We start from the raw sequence: 16,284 nt of genomic DNA on the forward strand, positions 1-16,284 counted from the left end.
CACTAAATGGTGTCAGGTGGTAATACATTCTGATTGCAAATGTCAGTAATTCATAACCAGAATAGGCAATACACCTGTACAGTACATCCGCATCATCACATGACAGCAGTAACAGGATGCAATGGTGGCTACAGTATCTATAGTCTCATGCAATCACATTTCTCCCTAAATTCTTTTATTACAACTACAATTTCTTCATTATCATTGATCATTTCACTGGCCAGAGTGACCTGTGGTGCAAGTTTATACAACATACTAAAGCATGGCCAGCAAATAAGATGATAATGAGGGTTAGATATCAAAAATGTAATAAAAAGTAAGCAAGACTAAAGGGCTAGATGTGTGAATACAAACACTAAACGTGATTAGAATTCCAAAGGGAAACACAGACAGGAAACAAGCTAACAGTTCAGTATGTTTATATCTCTATTTTCTGAGGGATTTATATTTATTATATATTTTATTATTTTATTATTACCCTTTTCTGCTTCTTGCCTGGCTTGTAAAACCACCAGTCGAGAGATAGAGTAATGATGAACTCGGTCTAAGACTTGGAATTGGTATAAATGTAGTAAAATTAGAACGGCAAGACAGGAGAAGACATGTGAGACGTTGAGCTGGAAGTGTAAAAAGCAGGAAAGCGCACTGGCTGAAGCGTTGCCATGGGAGGGGAGGAGGGGGGAGGGGGGAGGGGGCGGGGTCACTGAGGGACAGCCCGGTTAAAGCGGCCCCTCCCCTCTGCTGAGCTGAGCTGTGCCCGTGCTCAGGGTTCTCCGGGGCAGAGCAGTGAGTGATAGACAGACGGAGGGAGGCCAGCGCTTCAGCCTCTCTCCCGCCGGACACGCTCACCTCCACGCCTGACCCCCAGGTCTCCGCCTCCCACGCCCCACCGTCCGCAGGAACACTCCCAGCGCCGAGGAAGGAGCCGGTTCATCAGGGTGGAATCAGCTTTCCCATGAGGTACCACCGGTTTAGTTGCTGTTTGGTTGCTGTAGGGGACTGTTTGCCATCTGTGGTGGTGACAGGTTGTACGGTTTGTTGCCGTGGGAGCTAGAGACTGGGTTTGCATTGAGGGGAAATGATCAACTGCCTTCCTGAGCTTCCGTCTGAATGGTTCAGTCCTGTACAGTGCACTGCATGTGCTGGTTTATTGTAGCCATGCAAGTAGCCTGAGAAAATACAATTATGTGCTTTTTTCCCCGCTGTATATGTGTGAAAGCTCTGTAGGTGCATTCAATTTTTCTCTTTATTGTTGTTCTTTGAGGGTAATTGGCAAGAATGGGTATCATTTATGGAAGGTATATGGCTCCTCATTTACCAGTAAAATGCATTGTGTGTGTGTGTGTGTGTGTGTGTGTGTGTGTGTGTTTGCGTGTGTGTGTTTGTGTTTGTGTGTGCGTGCGTGAGTGTGCTTCTGTATTTGTGAGTGTGTGTGCATGTGGGTGTGTGTGCATGTATGTGTGTGTTTGCATGGTCACTTAGTGAAATAATGCAGGACAACGCTGACTTTCCCAAGCAACTTCATTACCGTTCTGACATGATATTTACAAATCTAATTAACTCAAATGGCTGTTCTCTAATCAGTTCACTCGAAACAGGCCCACCAGGTTTCCTGTGGACGTTTACTCAAGCCTGATTTGGGTAGTAAGGCAGAATTCTAGATGTAAAATCAGATTAGGGAGGGGCAGTGAGATTCTGAAAAAGTATTAATTGCACAAGTGTTCAGGGACACGAAGGCCTGCGGCATCAGCCTTAGACCCGATAATGTTAAATATCTAAAGGGTGTGCTTACACGTATCCCAACCTCTTGGTTTAGTGCCAGCATTCAGTTCTGTGAAAGTAAATCTTTACAGTGAGATAAGAAAGATGGCATGATGGGACTGTGTAGTGATGAGTTTTTCCTTTTTAATTGTGCTCTGCTTCAGCTATAGCAATTCAGTGTATTGTCATCTTGTTTTTTATGGTCTGTATGTCACATATCAAATGTGTGATATCAACTAAAAATGATTAACAAGGATTGCCTGCTGTACCTATTATGGCCCTCTTACATACTTTAACATACACTGTCCCGTTTTTCATTAGAGGATGACCTGTATACCTAAGTATCCATATTGAAATTTGATTTAAGAATAGCTTAAGTGTGTAGTAATAACTGCCGTTTCACTGGTGCCTTTTGTGAGGGCTGTTCTGTGTTTGATCTGGTCCACCAGGCCTGTTTCTGCAATGAAAGGTCCTTCAGATTTGGGAAAAGAAAACACAGACACACCATCCTACCGAAGATATTGAGGGCTCGAGGATTCATTTATAAATTCTTTAAAGGTCCTCAAAAGTGAAGATACCTAGTTTCTATCTGTATAGAGTATGAGAGTGAAAGAGAATGAGAAGGGGAGTGAGAGAGACAGAGAAAGAGAGAGACAGACAGAGAGAGCGAAAGAGAGAGAGAGATCAAAAAAAGATCACATTTAGGTGCTGCAGAAGGTGCTTTATGAAAGGCCATAAAGTTTCGTGGAGTGGGGTGTTTGTTTTGCTGATAAAGGTTTATCTGGTGACAGAGAGGCATATGTAGGTGTGTATTCTACAGTAGAACAGACAGCTGTAGCTGGTGACATCTTTAGATACACTATATGACAAAAAGTATCTGGACAATCCCTTGGTCTGCAACTGTTTTTCATGGTTTGGTCTAGGCCCCTTAGTTCCAGTGAAGGCAAATCTTAATGCAATGACATTCTATATGATTCTGTGCTTCCAATTTTGTGGCAACAATTTGGGGAAGGCCCTTTCCTGTTTCAACATTACAGTGCCCCAAGGTACACAGTGAGGTCCATATAGAAATGGTTTTGACGAAACTGGTGAGGAAGAACTTGAATGGCCTGCACAGAGCCCTGACCTCATCCCCATCCAACACCTTTGGGATCAATTGGAAAGCCAACTGTGAGCCAGGCCTATTCGCTCAATCAATGCCTGACCTCACTCATGCTCTACTGGCTGAATGTAAGCAAATCTCTCTAGAAATGGTTTAACATCTAATGTAAATCCTTCCTAGAAGGAGGTTGTAATATCAGCAAAGGGTGGACCAACTCTACATTAATACCTATAATTTTAGAAGAGGTTTTGGCTGTCAGGTGTCCACATACTTTCGACCATGTAGTGTACTTTGGAGTAGCAGAGTCTTTCGTCTATTTCCAGACCTTCCATAAAACAATTAAGAGGTGCCCTCTGTGTACTACCACTGTAATTAAAATCTGTTTATTACGGCAAGTGGTCTGAACTTGAATTAATACAAGGAAGTCACAGGCACAGAGCTGTAATCTAGACTCATAGATAAGAGTCTTTTGAGCATGGGAATGACTGTAGCTTTGTGTCTGATAATGGTAAGGTCAGTCTGTGCAGGTGGTGTTAGGATTGTCACAGAACCCAGGTCAGGGATAGTGTACTGGTTGTGCTGGTGGTACCATGTTTTAGCCTTAGTACTGGTAACAAAAGTTTGACCCAGAAAGACTACTCTTCCTCAGCATAACTTTCCTCTCTTTATTCTTCTGTTCACCCTCTTATCACTTATTTATTTATTTGGAAAGCAGTGGGTGGTATTTTCCTGTCTTGTTGGGTAGTTAATATAGTGAGAACATTGCCGTCTCGCATATATCTGATCTGATTATTAGCATTTAATATGGAGTTGATGATTAGAGTTCTGTGATGTTTAACCATAACAACCACTTCAATCTATTGATGCTGCTGGAGGCCTCTTATTTGCCAACCAGGAAGTTTCTGTCACAACTATAGAGCACACTTGTCTGTGCGCAGTAATGACTGTATACTACGGGCAGCTATGTCAAAGTAACTAAACAGGCGGGGACTGCAAAATGAGAAGGAGATTAGGCTATTTGACCAATAAAATCCTAGCTTAACCATTATGATGTCATTGCTCTGAATAGACCAATCAGTGTGAGCTTACCTTCAAAGGTCTTTAGAGACAGCACCCTTCTGAAAAGGAGCCAGAAGTGCACCAGGAGCAGTGTCAGTTCTGTTCACCCCATCAGAATGTCAACACTGGGAGCCTACAGCACTCAAAGGATTCACTGAGACTGTTGTGGCCGTGTGAGCTCACGCCACCAAAAGAGCAAAAATAAGCCTGGGTATTCCCCCCCCCCCCCCCCCCCCCCCCCCCCTCTTTTTTTTTGCAGGATCAGAGCCTCTGTTCTCTCCACTGTTTATCTCAATGGCCACTTGGTGATTTAAGGAAGACAGATACCGATCTGCAAAACTGTTGAACTGTGTGTGCAGTTGTTTTGAGTGTACAGTACTGAAAGATGTGTTCTCCAAAAGCAGCAATACCAGTCACCAAAGCAACTAAAACAGAGGGTGGCATAGGACTCTAAATTTGTGTCAAAGCGTGGAGAGGCTAAGCTTTAGAATGGCAGAAGTGTTATAGCACTGCACATTGAATCGATGACAGATAACAGCGATAATTTAAGACAATGTTATTGTTAGAAGCCAGTGTCTAATATCATGGCCATTGGGCTTTGAGGATTTAAGAACATTATAATCATATATCTATGATCTTACACCTTAAAGGGTTAAACAGCTAGATGTTAAATGGATCAGTTCATATTAAGTTGACCCACGGTCTGAGGCTGCACTGCATTTATAATTTTTAAAATCTTTAAGTGTCCTGACTGAGTATATAGCTAGTCCTTGCTTGAGGTTTGTATCTCATGGTTGTAAGCCAACTTCTTGAACCACCATGTAACACTACTGCTCCAGTTAATACTAATGCATTGGCTGGGAAGTTGAGTACTGCTCCTGGAACATCACCCTGTGCGAAACACCCATACTAACAGACTTGCATGCATTTATCCAGGGAAAGACATGGCTGCGCCAAAGTTATGGCAAGAAACAAAATTTTCAGTTCAGGGTGGGGTTGGAGATCAAATTCAATAAGAATGAGGCTGACGGACGTGTCACCAGTTTGTTGGAAGGTATTCCATGGTTTGTGGCAAATGTTTAACAAATCCTGGCCAACACCTTCCTTTGAGAAGGCATAAAGAGGCCTTTATAATGCTCATTTTGCATAGAAAATTCCCGTTCCAATAACGGGAGTCGAACCCTGGTCACCTGGGTGAAAAACCAAGAATCCTAACCACTAGACCATATGGGAAACCCACAAGAAAAGCTTCACTGTTAAATTAACAAATCTAGGGCTTTATTGCAAAAGGTGCCGTGACCCGAATTCGAACAGGATTTGCTGTGGCCACAACGCAAAGTACTATCCACTATAAGATCACAGCACGACAAGGTTGGGTGAGAGACATGGGCAAGAGTAGTGAAATAACTCCATTCCAGACAATATTGTTCGAACAGACAGTTTCAGGTTACCTGAGTAGCCAGCTGAACAAACTTTGGATGCAGAATAAAATCTTGGATTTGCCAGATGAAAGAAATGGCTTCCAGTTCAGGGTGGGGTTAGAGATCAACTTCAATGAGAACGAGGCTGACGGACGTGTCACCAGTTTGTTGGAAGGCATTCCATGGTATGAGGCAAACGTTTAACAAATCCTGGCAGACACTTTAATCTGAGCTAACATTAGAGGCCTTTCGGATGGTCATTTTGCATAGAAAACTCCCATTCCCATACTGGGAGTCGAACCAGGTGAAAACCAGGAATCCTGACCGCTAGAGCGTATGTGAGAGATACAGAAATTTGCTCTTGGAAAACAAGAAAAGCAACTCTTGTGTAATATTGGGAGAATGTGAGGTTTGAGTATGTATGTCAAAAATACCACAATGCTAAATCTTCACTGTTAAATAAACAAATCTTGGGCTTTATTGCAAAAGCTGCCGTGACCCGGATTCGAACCGGGGTTGCTGCGGCCACAACGCAGAGTACTAACCACTATACGATCACGGCACAACAAAGTTGGGAGATGTTGACATGCTCTGTTTTTTCCTCTATAGCTTTCCTTCTGATAGTCCCCTGGTGATGACTATATATTTTTTCTGATAGTCCTCTAGTAATAACTTTTCTTTCTTCTGATAGTCTCCTAGTAATGACTTTTTTTCAGATAGTCTCCTAGTAATGACTATTTTTTTCTTCTGATAGTCCCCTAGTGATGACTGTTTGACTAAGCTCACTTTTGGTGGGTGCTGTATGGCTCACTCCATTTCCTCCTCTATATCCGGCCTGATGATATTTCTCTATGTCATATCAAACACGGTGATTTGATCATTTTATTAGCAAATTGCAAACATTAACTCTGAAGTTGCTAATGAAAACTCACTACATGGAAACAAATGCAATCTGCCACATTTTCACCATGAAAGCCAACTTCCACGTAAACATCAATGGACTATTAAGAGTTCAATTTTGGCGTGTACTGTAATCACCAATTACACAAGCCAAGATGAACCATTTCAATAGCACGCTAAGAATGACCAACAAATGATTTTGCAGAAACTTCCCATTCGGGAGTCGATCCCAGAATCCTCAGCACTAGAACAAATAGGAAAGACATAAGACTGAGCTCACGGAAAACAAGAAAACCAACTATTGTGAAGAATTGGGAAAATGTGATTTTTGAGTCTGTATGTCAAAAATCCCACAACATTCCACAATAAGTCTTCACAGATAGGTAAACGAATCAAGGCCGTAAACTGTTTTCTATGTTGTAACAGAAGTATTGTTTTGACTGCAGCTTGACTGTTCTCTGTTCTTCCCTTTAGCGTGAACGCCACTAGGCCACCATGTTGGGTCCGGGTGTGAGACTATATCCCGTCCACATCCAGACCCTGTCTGAGCTGGAGCGTGCACGCCTGCAGGAGATAGCACACTGCCACCTGGAGGAGAGAGAGCTGGAATTCAAGATAACCATTCCCCGAGGTAGTGGCTCACCCCCTACCAATAGGCCTTACTTTAACCACCCCACCTCCCCACTGCCTACCAAACAGGTTCAAAGGCAGACTATATACCTGCCCGTCCCCCATATTTCGTCTTCTTCTCCTTCTTTTTCTTCTTTTTCTTCTTCTTCTTCTTCTTCTTATTATTATTATTATCATTGGTATATAATAGCTCTAAAGCTGCTTTTCAGATAATCCCAGCTCCTTCCCCTGAAAGGAAGCCCGTTGGCTGCTGTGCCCCCGCCCTTCTTCCAATCCACCACACACCTCAGGGTCTCTGCTCTTTTACAGAGTACAGAAAGAGGAGGAAGTCTCTGCGGAAGAGGTTCGATTCCTTCTCAAAGGAGAAGAAAGAAAGAGGTAAAAACCAATGCTGTCTCACATTCAGCCTGTCACTTACTCATTCAACATGTGACATTCAACCTGATTCCTGGTCTTAGAATGAAGCACATTTGTGGCAAAAGTGTTTTACACATCTAAAGTGTGTCTCCCCCAGGGACACAGGGTGGTATAAATAGCTATAATAAATTTAATTTTGACATTACTTCAGATTCTGTCATGTTCACACCATGTTGGTAATAAATGAATGCAATCAGCTTTGGGGGTTCACTATGAGGGCCAATTGATTATGTGAGGCCAGAGAGAGGCTGAACTGTTTTATCTGATTTATTGGACATTTATCATGCAAATTTGCCATTTCCTAGCTATAGTTTCCTGTAGCAATCCCGGTCCATTGCCGCCCTGCCGCTCTCTGTTTTCCTGTCCTGGCACTCCTCCATAGCTCCAATGCGGCCTGATCCAAAGCTGAATAACGTGTGATTAACAGAGCCGCATGTGACCAGGAGATGTTCCCTAGCCTGCAAACGCCCAGGTTAATGAGTTCCCTGGGTTCTTCCAAGTCTGTGCAAATCTCATTGGCTACCTGTAAGAAAAGGGGGCTAAGTCCTCTTTATCTAGTAGATCATTGGAGATCTTGGCTGGGCCATTGACTTCTCTCACCCCATCAGTGAAAAATTATTCTGCCCTTATATTCTCACCTGTCTCTCAGCTGTCTTTATATGCACAAGCACTTATCTGACCTCTGTTTTAAATTATTGTGGGTCAATTACTGGCTGAGAAGTTGGAATACTTTTTCCAGAAGACACATTAATTCTACCCTCTCTTTCTGTCTGTTTAATGTTCAGAAGTGTGTGGTAAATATTATGGCACTGTGGCTTCCTGCTTCAATATGTGTGGAGCTCACATGGTCCCATTGAGCAAGGCACATAACTTGAATGCTTAACTGAGCCTCCAGCCCTACAGATGGACAATGTATGAAAACCATACAAATCATGCTAGACAAGGACATTTGCCAGTCAAGTTTTGACCCACTAAATAAAATCACATTTGTTTCATGGTACACGCAAGCTAGTCGAAACAACTTTCGAGGGGCCTCAAGCAATGTAGGCCTTTGACTGTGTGAGATTAGGAGTTACAGTGGGCTGGGGATCAAAGCTCCAGGTTCATGATCATGCCTGGGCCGGTACAGTTCATCTCCAATGGGCCTCTGTCCCCTATGCTGTTCATCTGAGGCTGAGCCCAGCAAGGCTGATCGCAGGGACAGAGAACACAGGGATCGGCGATCAGTGTGCCACAGTCTGCGCATTTTGCACTGGTCTGGCTGGCAGGACAATGTAAAATACAGCTGTTCTGTGAGTTACTCTGGATAGTGGTGTCTGCTAAATGGCTGTAATTTAATGCAATGATAGCATTTGTCTACGGCCAGTGTCGTGGCCTTTGCCATTTTTAGTGATGGTGGTTTGGATACATTTGGGGGTGAGGGCCTAGCCTGGTCGTCTCAGACGTAATAACAATAAGATGTATGCTTTAAGTGTGCTTTAAGAGGCTTTGTCTTGTACCAGTGGATGACTAATGGGATGAGTCTTTAACTCTTTAACCTCCGTCCTTCTCTCCTGGCCAACTCTAAAATGAGACTGAACATGGGTATGAGCTGTGGGTGTGGGACAGATACGAGCCCAGACATCTCAGATGTCAGCTCCGGATTAATCAGCCACTCAACGAGAGAAAGTGGGTGCATGGTCACAAACCTGTCTGGGCCCAACATCACTTTATCAAGTCAGGCCATTCTGTGCGTATATACAACCAACTGATCAAGCAACCAAGCAATAAACCAAGCAAGCAATCACCCGAAAAACCATTAACAAAAGATAACAAAGGATGGGAACTTGTATCATCTGTTTAATTAACAGCTGTCTCTGGAGGGGCGTCTAAAAACGCTTAAACCGTGCCATTCAAGACCATAATTTACAGGGGGGATAGGGTAGATACAACCCCCCCCCAACCCCTAATATTACACAACAGGCCAAATAACCCAACCACTCCATTTCCCACTTCATTCTTCGCTCATCCCCTCTCTTCTTCTCTCTGCCCCATTTTTCACCAGAAAAGACACCCAAGGCTTTCGGGATTCCCCTGTCCCAGGTGATTGCTAACGACCGGGCGCACAAGCAGAAGCAGGATGCCCTGAAGGAGAGCCGGAGAGACTGCCTGGACCTGGAGGCCAGTGTGCTGAGTTTCCGCGCCCAGCAACTGCAGCTTAGCAACAGCCTGGCCACCTCCCTCCCACCTACGCCTCAGCAGGAACCCAGCACCTGCCCCCGCTCATCCACCCCCCTCTCTAAGCCCTTGCGCTCACGTCGCAGGGTGAGTTCTCCGCCCACTGAAGTTGACACACCCCAAATTTACGAGTCTCCCCATTTATGACTGCATTAATTATATGTAATAGTGAACTTTGTTTTTATGGAATGTCAGCTATCTGAAAAAGTGCTGAATTAAATTCACGATTGCATGTTTGGAATCACAAAAGTAAACCTGCAATGAGCCAATGGAAATGTTATATTTGGATGATGTTCGCATTTTTTATTCTCCTGCCCAACCGAAATGCATGTAGAGATGCTTGACTGAAAGGCACTATATGAGTCCAACGTTTAGCCTGTCCCCCGCTGCAGGGAGGGCTGTCCGTGGACTGCATCTCTGACCTTGTAGAGAGTCAGTCCCGCCTGCTGGAGGCGCTGCAGCTCTCTCACCCCTATGAGTTGGATGGGAAGAAGGCGGCGGACCGCGCCCAGGCCAAGCTCAGCCTCAACCCCATCTACTGCCAAGTGCCGCGTGTGTTAGAGCAGTGCTGCCGCCACATCGAGGCCCACGGTGAGCTTTGAATGACCTGCCACTGCTACAGTAAATACAGATATCCTCCAGCTGCATAAACGGATGTGTAAATATCCAGCATATTAATGGCTAATGTAATTTTGTAAGGTTAAACAAATGAATCAAATTGTCTTAAGTGAATTAATGAAACGGATTTTCACCAGTTTGTAGATAAGGTAGACAAGCACTTATAACCAACTTCCAGGGTTGTTACTGCTAGCTAGCTAATTACTTTCAATGTAAATAATTTAAAGCCTGTTCACACGCTACTTCACTGTGTTCAAAACTGCTAACATTAGCTGCTGAATGTAGCTATTTATCTCACAGTTGATTAAGACAGACTGCTGACAGTTAAACTCAGAATGGGTGTGGATTCTGTTCCACCCGCGCTCTCAACTACAGTACGCACAGTAGCTGGAGAAAGAGAAACTTAGATGAATGCAAGTGACATGCCGCACATGTTACTCAGCATTACAAGGGCTTGGAGGACCTGCTGGATTGTGGCGCACAGAGCTAATTGATTAACAGTCTAATAATTAAGAGCTTAGACTGAACAAAAATAGAAGCATCTGTGCCACTCCAGGTCCTGGGTCACAGACCACTGCTGTGATGTAATACAGTCTGGGCATGAGTGGTGGAGAAAGAAGGGGGTTAGAGGAGGAAAGAGAGAGAGGGAAAATGGAAGTGACTCTTGACATGTAGTTTTTAATAATCATATACCATGACTTGTGTGTGTGTGTGTTTGTGTGTGAGCATGCATGTTTAGGTCTGACTGGTTTGCTGTCTTCTCTAGGTCTGCAGACTTTAGGGATTTTTCGTGTTGGGAGCTCCAAAAAGAGAATCAGACAGGTGACATTCTAACTCTTAATCTGAGAATTTTAATAGTTGAACCTTTCCATTTTTCCAGGACAATTGTTATTAAATGATTATATCATTATTTTTGTGTCTGTCTGTATATGTGTGTGCATGTGTGTGCGTGTATGTGTGCTTGTGTGTGTGTGTGTGTGTATGCATGCATGTGTGTGTGCGTGCGTGCGTGCATGAGAATCGGTGGGTGTGTATTTATGCGTGTATGTGTGTGTGTGTGCATCCGTGTGCTTGTGTGTGTGTGTGATATAGCTACGGGAGCACTTTGACCTGGGCGTGGATGTGGTCCTGGATGAGGAGCACAGTGTGCATGACATCGCAGCCCTGCTGAAGGAGTTCCTGCGGGACATGCCCGATCCCCTGCTCCCCCGAGAACTCTACCCCGCCTTCCTGCACACCAACAGTACTTCAGTTTACCGTTCCCCTCCTGCGCCCAGTCAGGACCACTGCCAGCTCACTGACTCATTTCCACATTACATCCACTTTACAGAGTCTTCTTATCACAATCGTCGTGTAAACAGTTAACGGTGTCTGTGGTCGAGACGCGGTGTATGGTGGTGCTTGGAACAAAGTTTTAAAACAGTGTTGACACCGTGCCCCTGAATACTGGCGTGCTTTGGTTGACACTTTGCACAGCACAGTTGTGACAACACAGTCGGCATACTTTAGTAGGAAGTAGTTTTCTACGGAACCGTGCTAAACAAGGTCTGGATGTTGTTAAGTAACCGTGACATTATATTTGGAAAGAGACATTGCTGTTCAGCTTTTCAAACGTAAATTTTTGGTTCTTCGACTGCCACAAACCATTGTATCAGCATAAGCTGCAGTGGATGCCTAGAAAACTCGTCAAATCTCAGCTATGTAATGCCCTTGAGCGTAAAAACCCTGTGTAAGCCTGAAGTAATCAATAAAGGAGGGAAAGAGTGGCCATATCATATCCTCTGGAGGTCAGACCCCCAACGCAGGGTGGATTTTGGGTTGTGTGCCATTCTGCTCTCTGTGTGGTACAGGTCTGAGGGGGGCGGATCAGCTGTCCTACCTGCAGCACCTACTCTACCTGCTGCCCCCCTGCAACTGCGACACTTTGCTGCGGCTGCTGACGCTCCTGCACACCGTACAGCGCCACGCCCAGGACTCTGTCGGCCCTGACAACCAGAAGGTCAGACCAGGGGTCAGACACACCCATTGAAACTGTGACACAACGTCAAGGTGATAAGACTCCATAGAAAACCTGCATGGAAACGTGCACACAAACAGATGTGTGTGTGTGACATGTTCATATATGAATATAATTTTAATCAATACCCCAGTTTAAAATTAGGCAGTCTATGAAAATATTTTGTAAATTTTTTTATGCAGTGAATGTACCCAACCAATATGCTATATAAGACCACATATGCCTGGCCTCTCCTCCATTGTCCATAAATGAGTCACTACGTTTACATGCACAGTTTCAATCGAGCTATATTAATAGCTCAATTTGGCCAAAGATGAGATTTAATTGGATTATTGTCGTTGTCCCAATATACATGACTCGGAAAGAATCAAATTATTGACTGAGGTGTGTCTGATTAAGGCTTCTTATATATCCTGCTTCCTCCAATTTTGTTACAACTTTTTTGAATAGTTTGTCATTCCGCGTTTTTCTTCCATCCATGTATTTTAGGATATTTAACTCCTTTAGTTGCGATAGCATGAAGTTGGTCTCCTTGTCTGTCTGTGTTTTTTTGGCCATGATACTAGGGAGGGCAAAACGGAGCTTTAGAATGTCACCAGCAGTGTATGCGCATGAGCTCGACAATGCATTTCTCACAGAAAATGTAGTTTGTCGCCTTTTTTTAGTTCATTACACTGGTGATAGAAGTGACAATAATTAACTGGTACTGTGCTGTTAGCCTTTATTGATCGCCGTACAAGGTTAATGTGAAGTACAATCGGACAACACTAACCCATAAAAATGTACTTTGAATGGCAGGCTACTTGCTCAATCGAACGGTAAATGTGAAAAACATTCGATTATAGTCAGCGGCACCAAAATTTTCAGTCACACCCTCAATAAACGCAAAAGTCCCAGTAGAACGTTGAATTAAATCTTTTAAAGTTACATATTTTCTGAAACGTTATCGATTCCACTTGGCCACCGTGAGCGTAAAGTTGCCATGTAAATTATGGAACGTGCGCAGAATGCCTAGGCCACTTGTAGTCCGATTGAAGCGTATACATGCCATAGTAAATCGACCCCGAACCGCATTATCTAGGTATGTTAGTCCGACTTTGAAAAATTCGACTTTGTACGATTTCAGTCGGACTACGATGTTTACATGATTTTTAAAAGTCCAGTTTTAGCCGGACTAATACAATAAATCGACTTTTTTAAACATCATGTAAACCCACTGACTGGTCGCGTTTTTGGGCCTCTATCCCCATGAACCACACACTCAGTGTGTACCGCCCCCTCCCACCTGCCCCCCACAGATCCCAGGGAATAAGATGACGGCCATGAACTTGGCGGTAATCTTCGGGCCGAACCTGCTGCAGCGTGAACGCGGCTCGGAGAGGGAGCTGCGCGCCACGACCGCCGAAGACAGCGCCACCATCATCGCCGTCACCCTGTTACTCCTACAGAAGCACAGACTGCTGTTCATGGTGAGAGAGAGAAGGTTCAGGAGGGAGAGAGAAGGAGAGAGACACAGACAAGAGGGGTAGAGGTTGAGTGGCTGAGAGAGAAGGAGAGGCTATCTTGATGCTCTGTTATTTACCAACGAAGAAGTAAATTCACTTCAATGAGATGTGATGCTTAGAGTAGCCACAGACAAATAGAAAACATTGTCACAGTTAATTTTAATGGCGGAGAGACAACTCTCACACTCTCATTTTGTTGAACATATTTGAAAGCGCTCCTCATCAGCCACACAAACTGCACCCCAAGAATACCATGCTCTACAGAACATTTCCAGGTTGTTGATTTGTCTGGAGAGAGAGACAGGGTGAAGGGGGAGAGAAAGGGGGACAGGGAAAAAGTGAGATGGGGATTCATGGTTATCATTATGGTCCTGTGCTTCTGTAGGTTTCTGCAGCTCTACAGCAGGAAGTACTGCTGAGCCTCTTACAAACAGATCCTGACATCATCAATTACCTCCTGCGCAGGAAACTCAGGTGGGGAGTTAAGGAGTCAAGGCCTTTTATTTGAGGCATGAAAGCCCCAACCCCACCCATTGTGTAAGTAAACCCCACCCACTAATCTCAGCCCCCGTCCCCCCTCCACCTCCAGTGGTTGTTACCAGAGAGTGGAGACGGAGGCCAGTAGGAGAGGGGTCCCCAGGGCCTCGCTGGACTCTGTGGAGCTGGCCAGCGGCGAGCAGTCGCCTCTGGATTCCCCAACCCCGTTCTTCCCTGATTCCCAGGCTGATGACTGCTTCAGCAGCACGGTCTTCCTCAGGGTGCTGCAGGTCAACCAGAGCAGGAAACGTGAGTGACTGAAACAGGGTGTGGCCCATGAATAAGGGCATGTGACTGGATGGGTGGCAGGGGGGGATGGGGTCTGGTCTATGACTAAGGGTGTATGATTGGGTGGGGGGGAGTGGTCTATGAATAAGGGCACATGCTTGTGTGTGTGGGGGGGTGTGGTCTATGAATATGGGCACATGGTTGAGTGGGGGTTGTGGTCTATGAATAAGGGCACATGCTTGTGTGTGTGGGGGGGTGTGGTCTATGAATAAGGGCACATGGTTGAGTGGGGGGTGTAGTCTATGAAAACGGGCACATGATTGGTTGGGGGGTGTGGTCTATGAATAAGGGCACATGCTTGTGTGTGGGGGGGCAGGGGTGTGGTCTATGAATAAGGGCTCAGGGTTGAGTGGGGGGGTGTGGTCTATGAATAAGGGCACATGGTTGAATGGGGGGGTGTGGTCTATGAATAAGGGTACATGATTGGATGGGGGGTGTGGTCTATGAATAAGACCACATGATTGCGTGGGGGGTGTGGCCTCTGTGGAGTTTGATGTCACCGTTTTCTTTTAATCCTTCTTCATAAGGCTCTACAGAGGACAGGTCCCAGCGGTCCATCGCCCAAATAAGGCAGTTCCACTCCCACCACAACCTGATGAGCTTGGCCCGGCCCGTGCCACCCGGCAATGACGACGCCCAGAAAGGCAGCTCAGGGGAGGGGGAGTCGCCCTGTGAGGGTGGGGCTATGGGCGGAGCCTTCTCCCCTGCTGAGAGGACTGTTCTTTTCAGCCTAGGTCTGGACCCCGACAATTCCCCCCTCCCTTTCAGCCCAAGGGAAAAATCCCAGCCCACACACTTCTGGGACTTTTTCAGCCGGAAGTCTTCTAGCTCTGAGAACACTGTATGACCCATACTCACACGCATGCGCACACCCTCACACACACAAACACACACTCACTCATACATATGCACACACCCTCATACTCTCACACACACATATGCACATACATGAACACACATTTGTGTATGCACTTGCACATCCATACATGCAGTGTGCATACACACTTATCCACAGAGGTATTGGAGCGTTGTCTGTTGGTTTTTTGGTTTTTGCCAACGTCACTGTTGATTACGGACAAAAATGAATACCCAGCGAAGCCTGGTATTTTTATTTATGATTTTATATCCCATATAATCTGGAGGAAGATCGTTGGGGTGAAGTTTTTGTGCTGTTCATTTTTCTTGTAAGTGGACTGCTTAGCTTGGAGAGGACACTGTAACTGCAGACACAGCACAGAAACACTCTCAGCACTGAGCAACTGCCACGGATTTATCCAGGAAGTAGAACTTCATGACTGCTCCTTTTTTATTCAGAATTCCATATTATTTGTTGCCAAAACGAATCACCATGTAAGTATCGGCCAATCAGAGATTGTTTCCCATGCGTATCTTTCTTCTGGTCATTGTGCAATAAAGATAAAAATGTATTCTGCTATTGTTGCTTTTCCAGCTCTTTCCACACTCATCATAGTGTGTGTGTGTGCGTGTGCGTGTGCGTGTGCGTGTGCGTGTGCGAGCGTGCGTGATTACACAGTCGATCTTATTTTGTGTGTGGGTGAAAGTATGACTTTCTGCTGCTGGATCTAATCAAGGCTGGGCAAATTTCATATGCGAGTACTCTAAAATGGAAATAACATTTTAAAAACCCCATAAAGTGAACTGTCCCTTTGAGAGGCTGCATATCTCCGATTTCCGTAAATCTGGGATAAATCTCAGGACTGATTAATAGTGTTAATAGCATCCTTACCCTGCATTTCATGTGCAATCTCTTTTATGATGTGAAATAAAAATCAAATACCAAAGCCCTCTTTT

At 44.9% G+C, this 16,284-nt stretch overlaps 1 protein-coding gene and 1 non-coding gene across 2 annotated transcripts; one reads left to right on the plus strand and one right to left on the minus strand.

Annotated features, from left to right (window-relative positions):
- The first annotated feature begins 763 nt into the window (after positions 1-763).
- LOC118234989 (rho GTPase-activating protein 6-like) lies at positions 764-15,907 on the plus strand. Its single transcript, XM_035431921.1, has 12 exons — positions 764-960; positions 6,718-6,874; positions 7,183-7,251; positions 9,335-9,594; positions 9,900-10,098; positions 10,892-10,947; positions 11,218-11,368; positions 11,976-12,124; positions 13,441-13,611; positions 14,033-14,121; positions 14,237-14,433; positions 15,000-15,907. Exons 2-12 carry the CDS (start codon positions 6,739-6,741, stop codon positions 15,317-15,319), a joined length of 1,797 nt encoding a protein of 598 aa, XP_035287812.1. The 5' UTR covers positions 764-960; positions 6,718-6,738; the 3' UTR covers positions 15,320-15,907.
- Positions 5,834-5,905, minus strand: trnah-gug. Its single transcript has one exon. It is a non-coding gene; the product is annotated as a tRNA-His (tRNA).
- Positions 15,908-16,284: the final 377 nt, after the last annotated feature.

This window comes from Anguilla anguilla, chromosome 9, assembly GCF_013347855.1.
Source record: "Anguilla anguilla isolate fAngAng1 chromosome 9, fAngAng1.pri, whole genome shotgun sequence".
Taxonomy (NCBI): domain Eukaryota; kingdom Metazoa; phylum Chordata; class Actinopteri; order Anguilliformes; family Anguillidae; genus Anguilla; species Anguilla anguilla.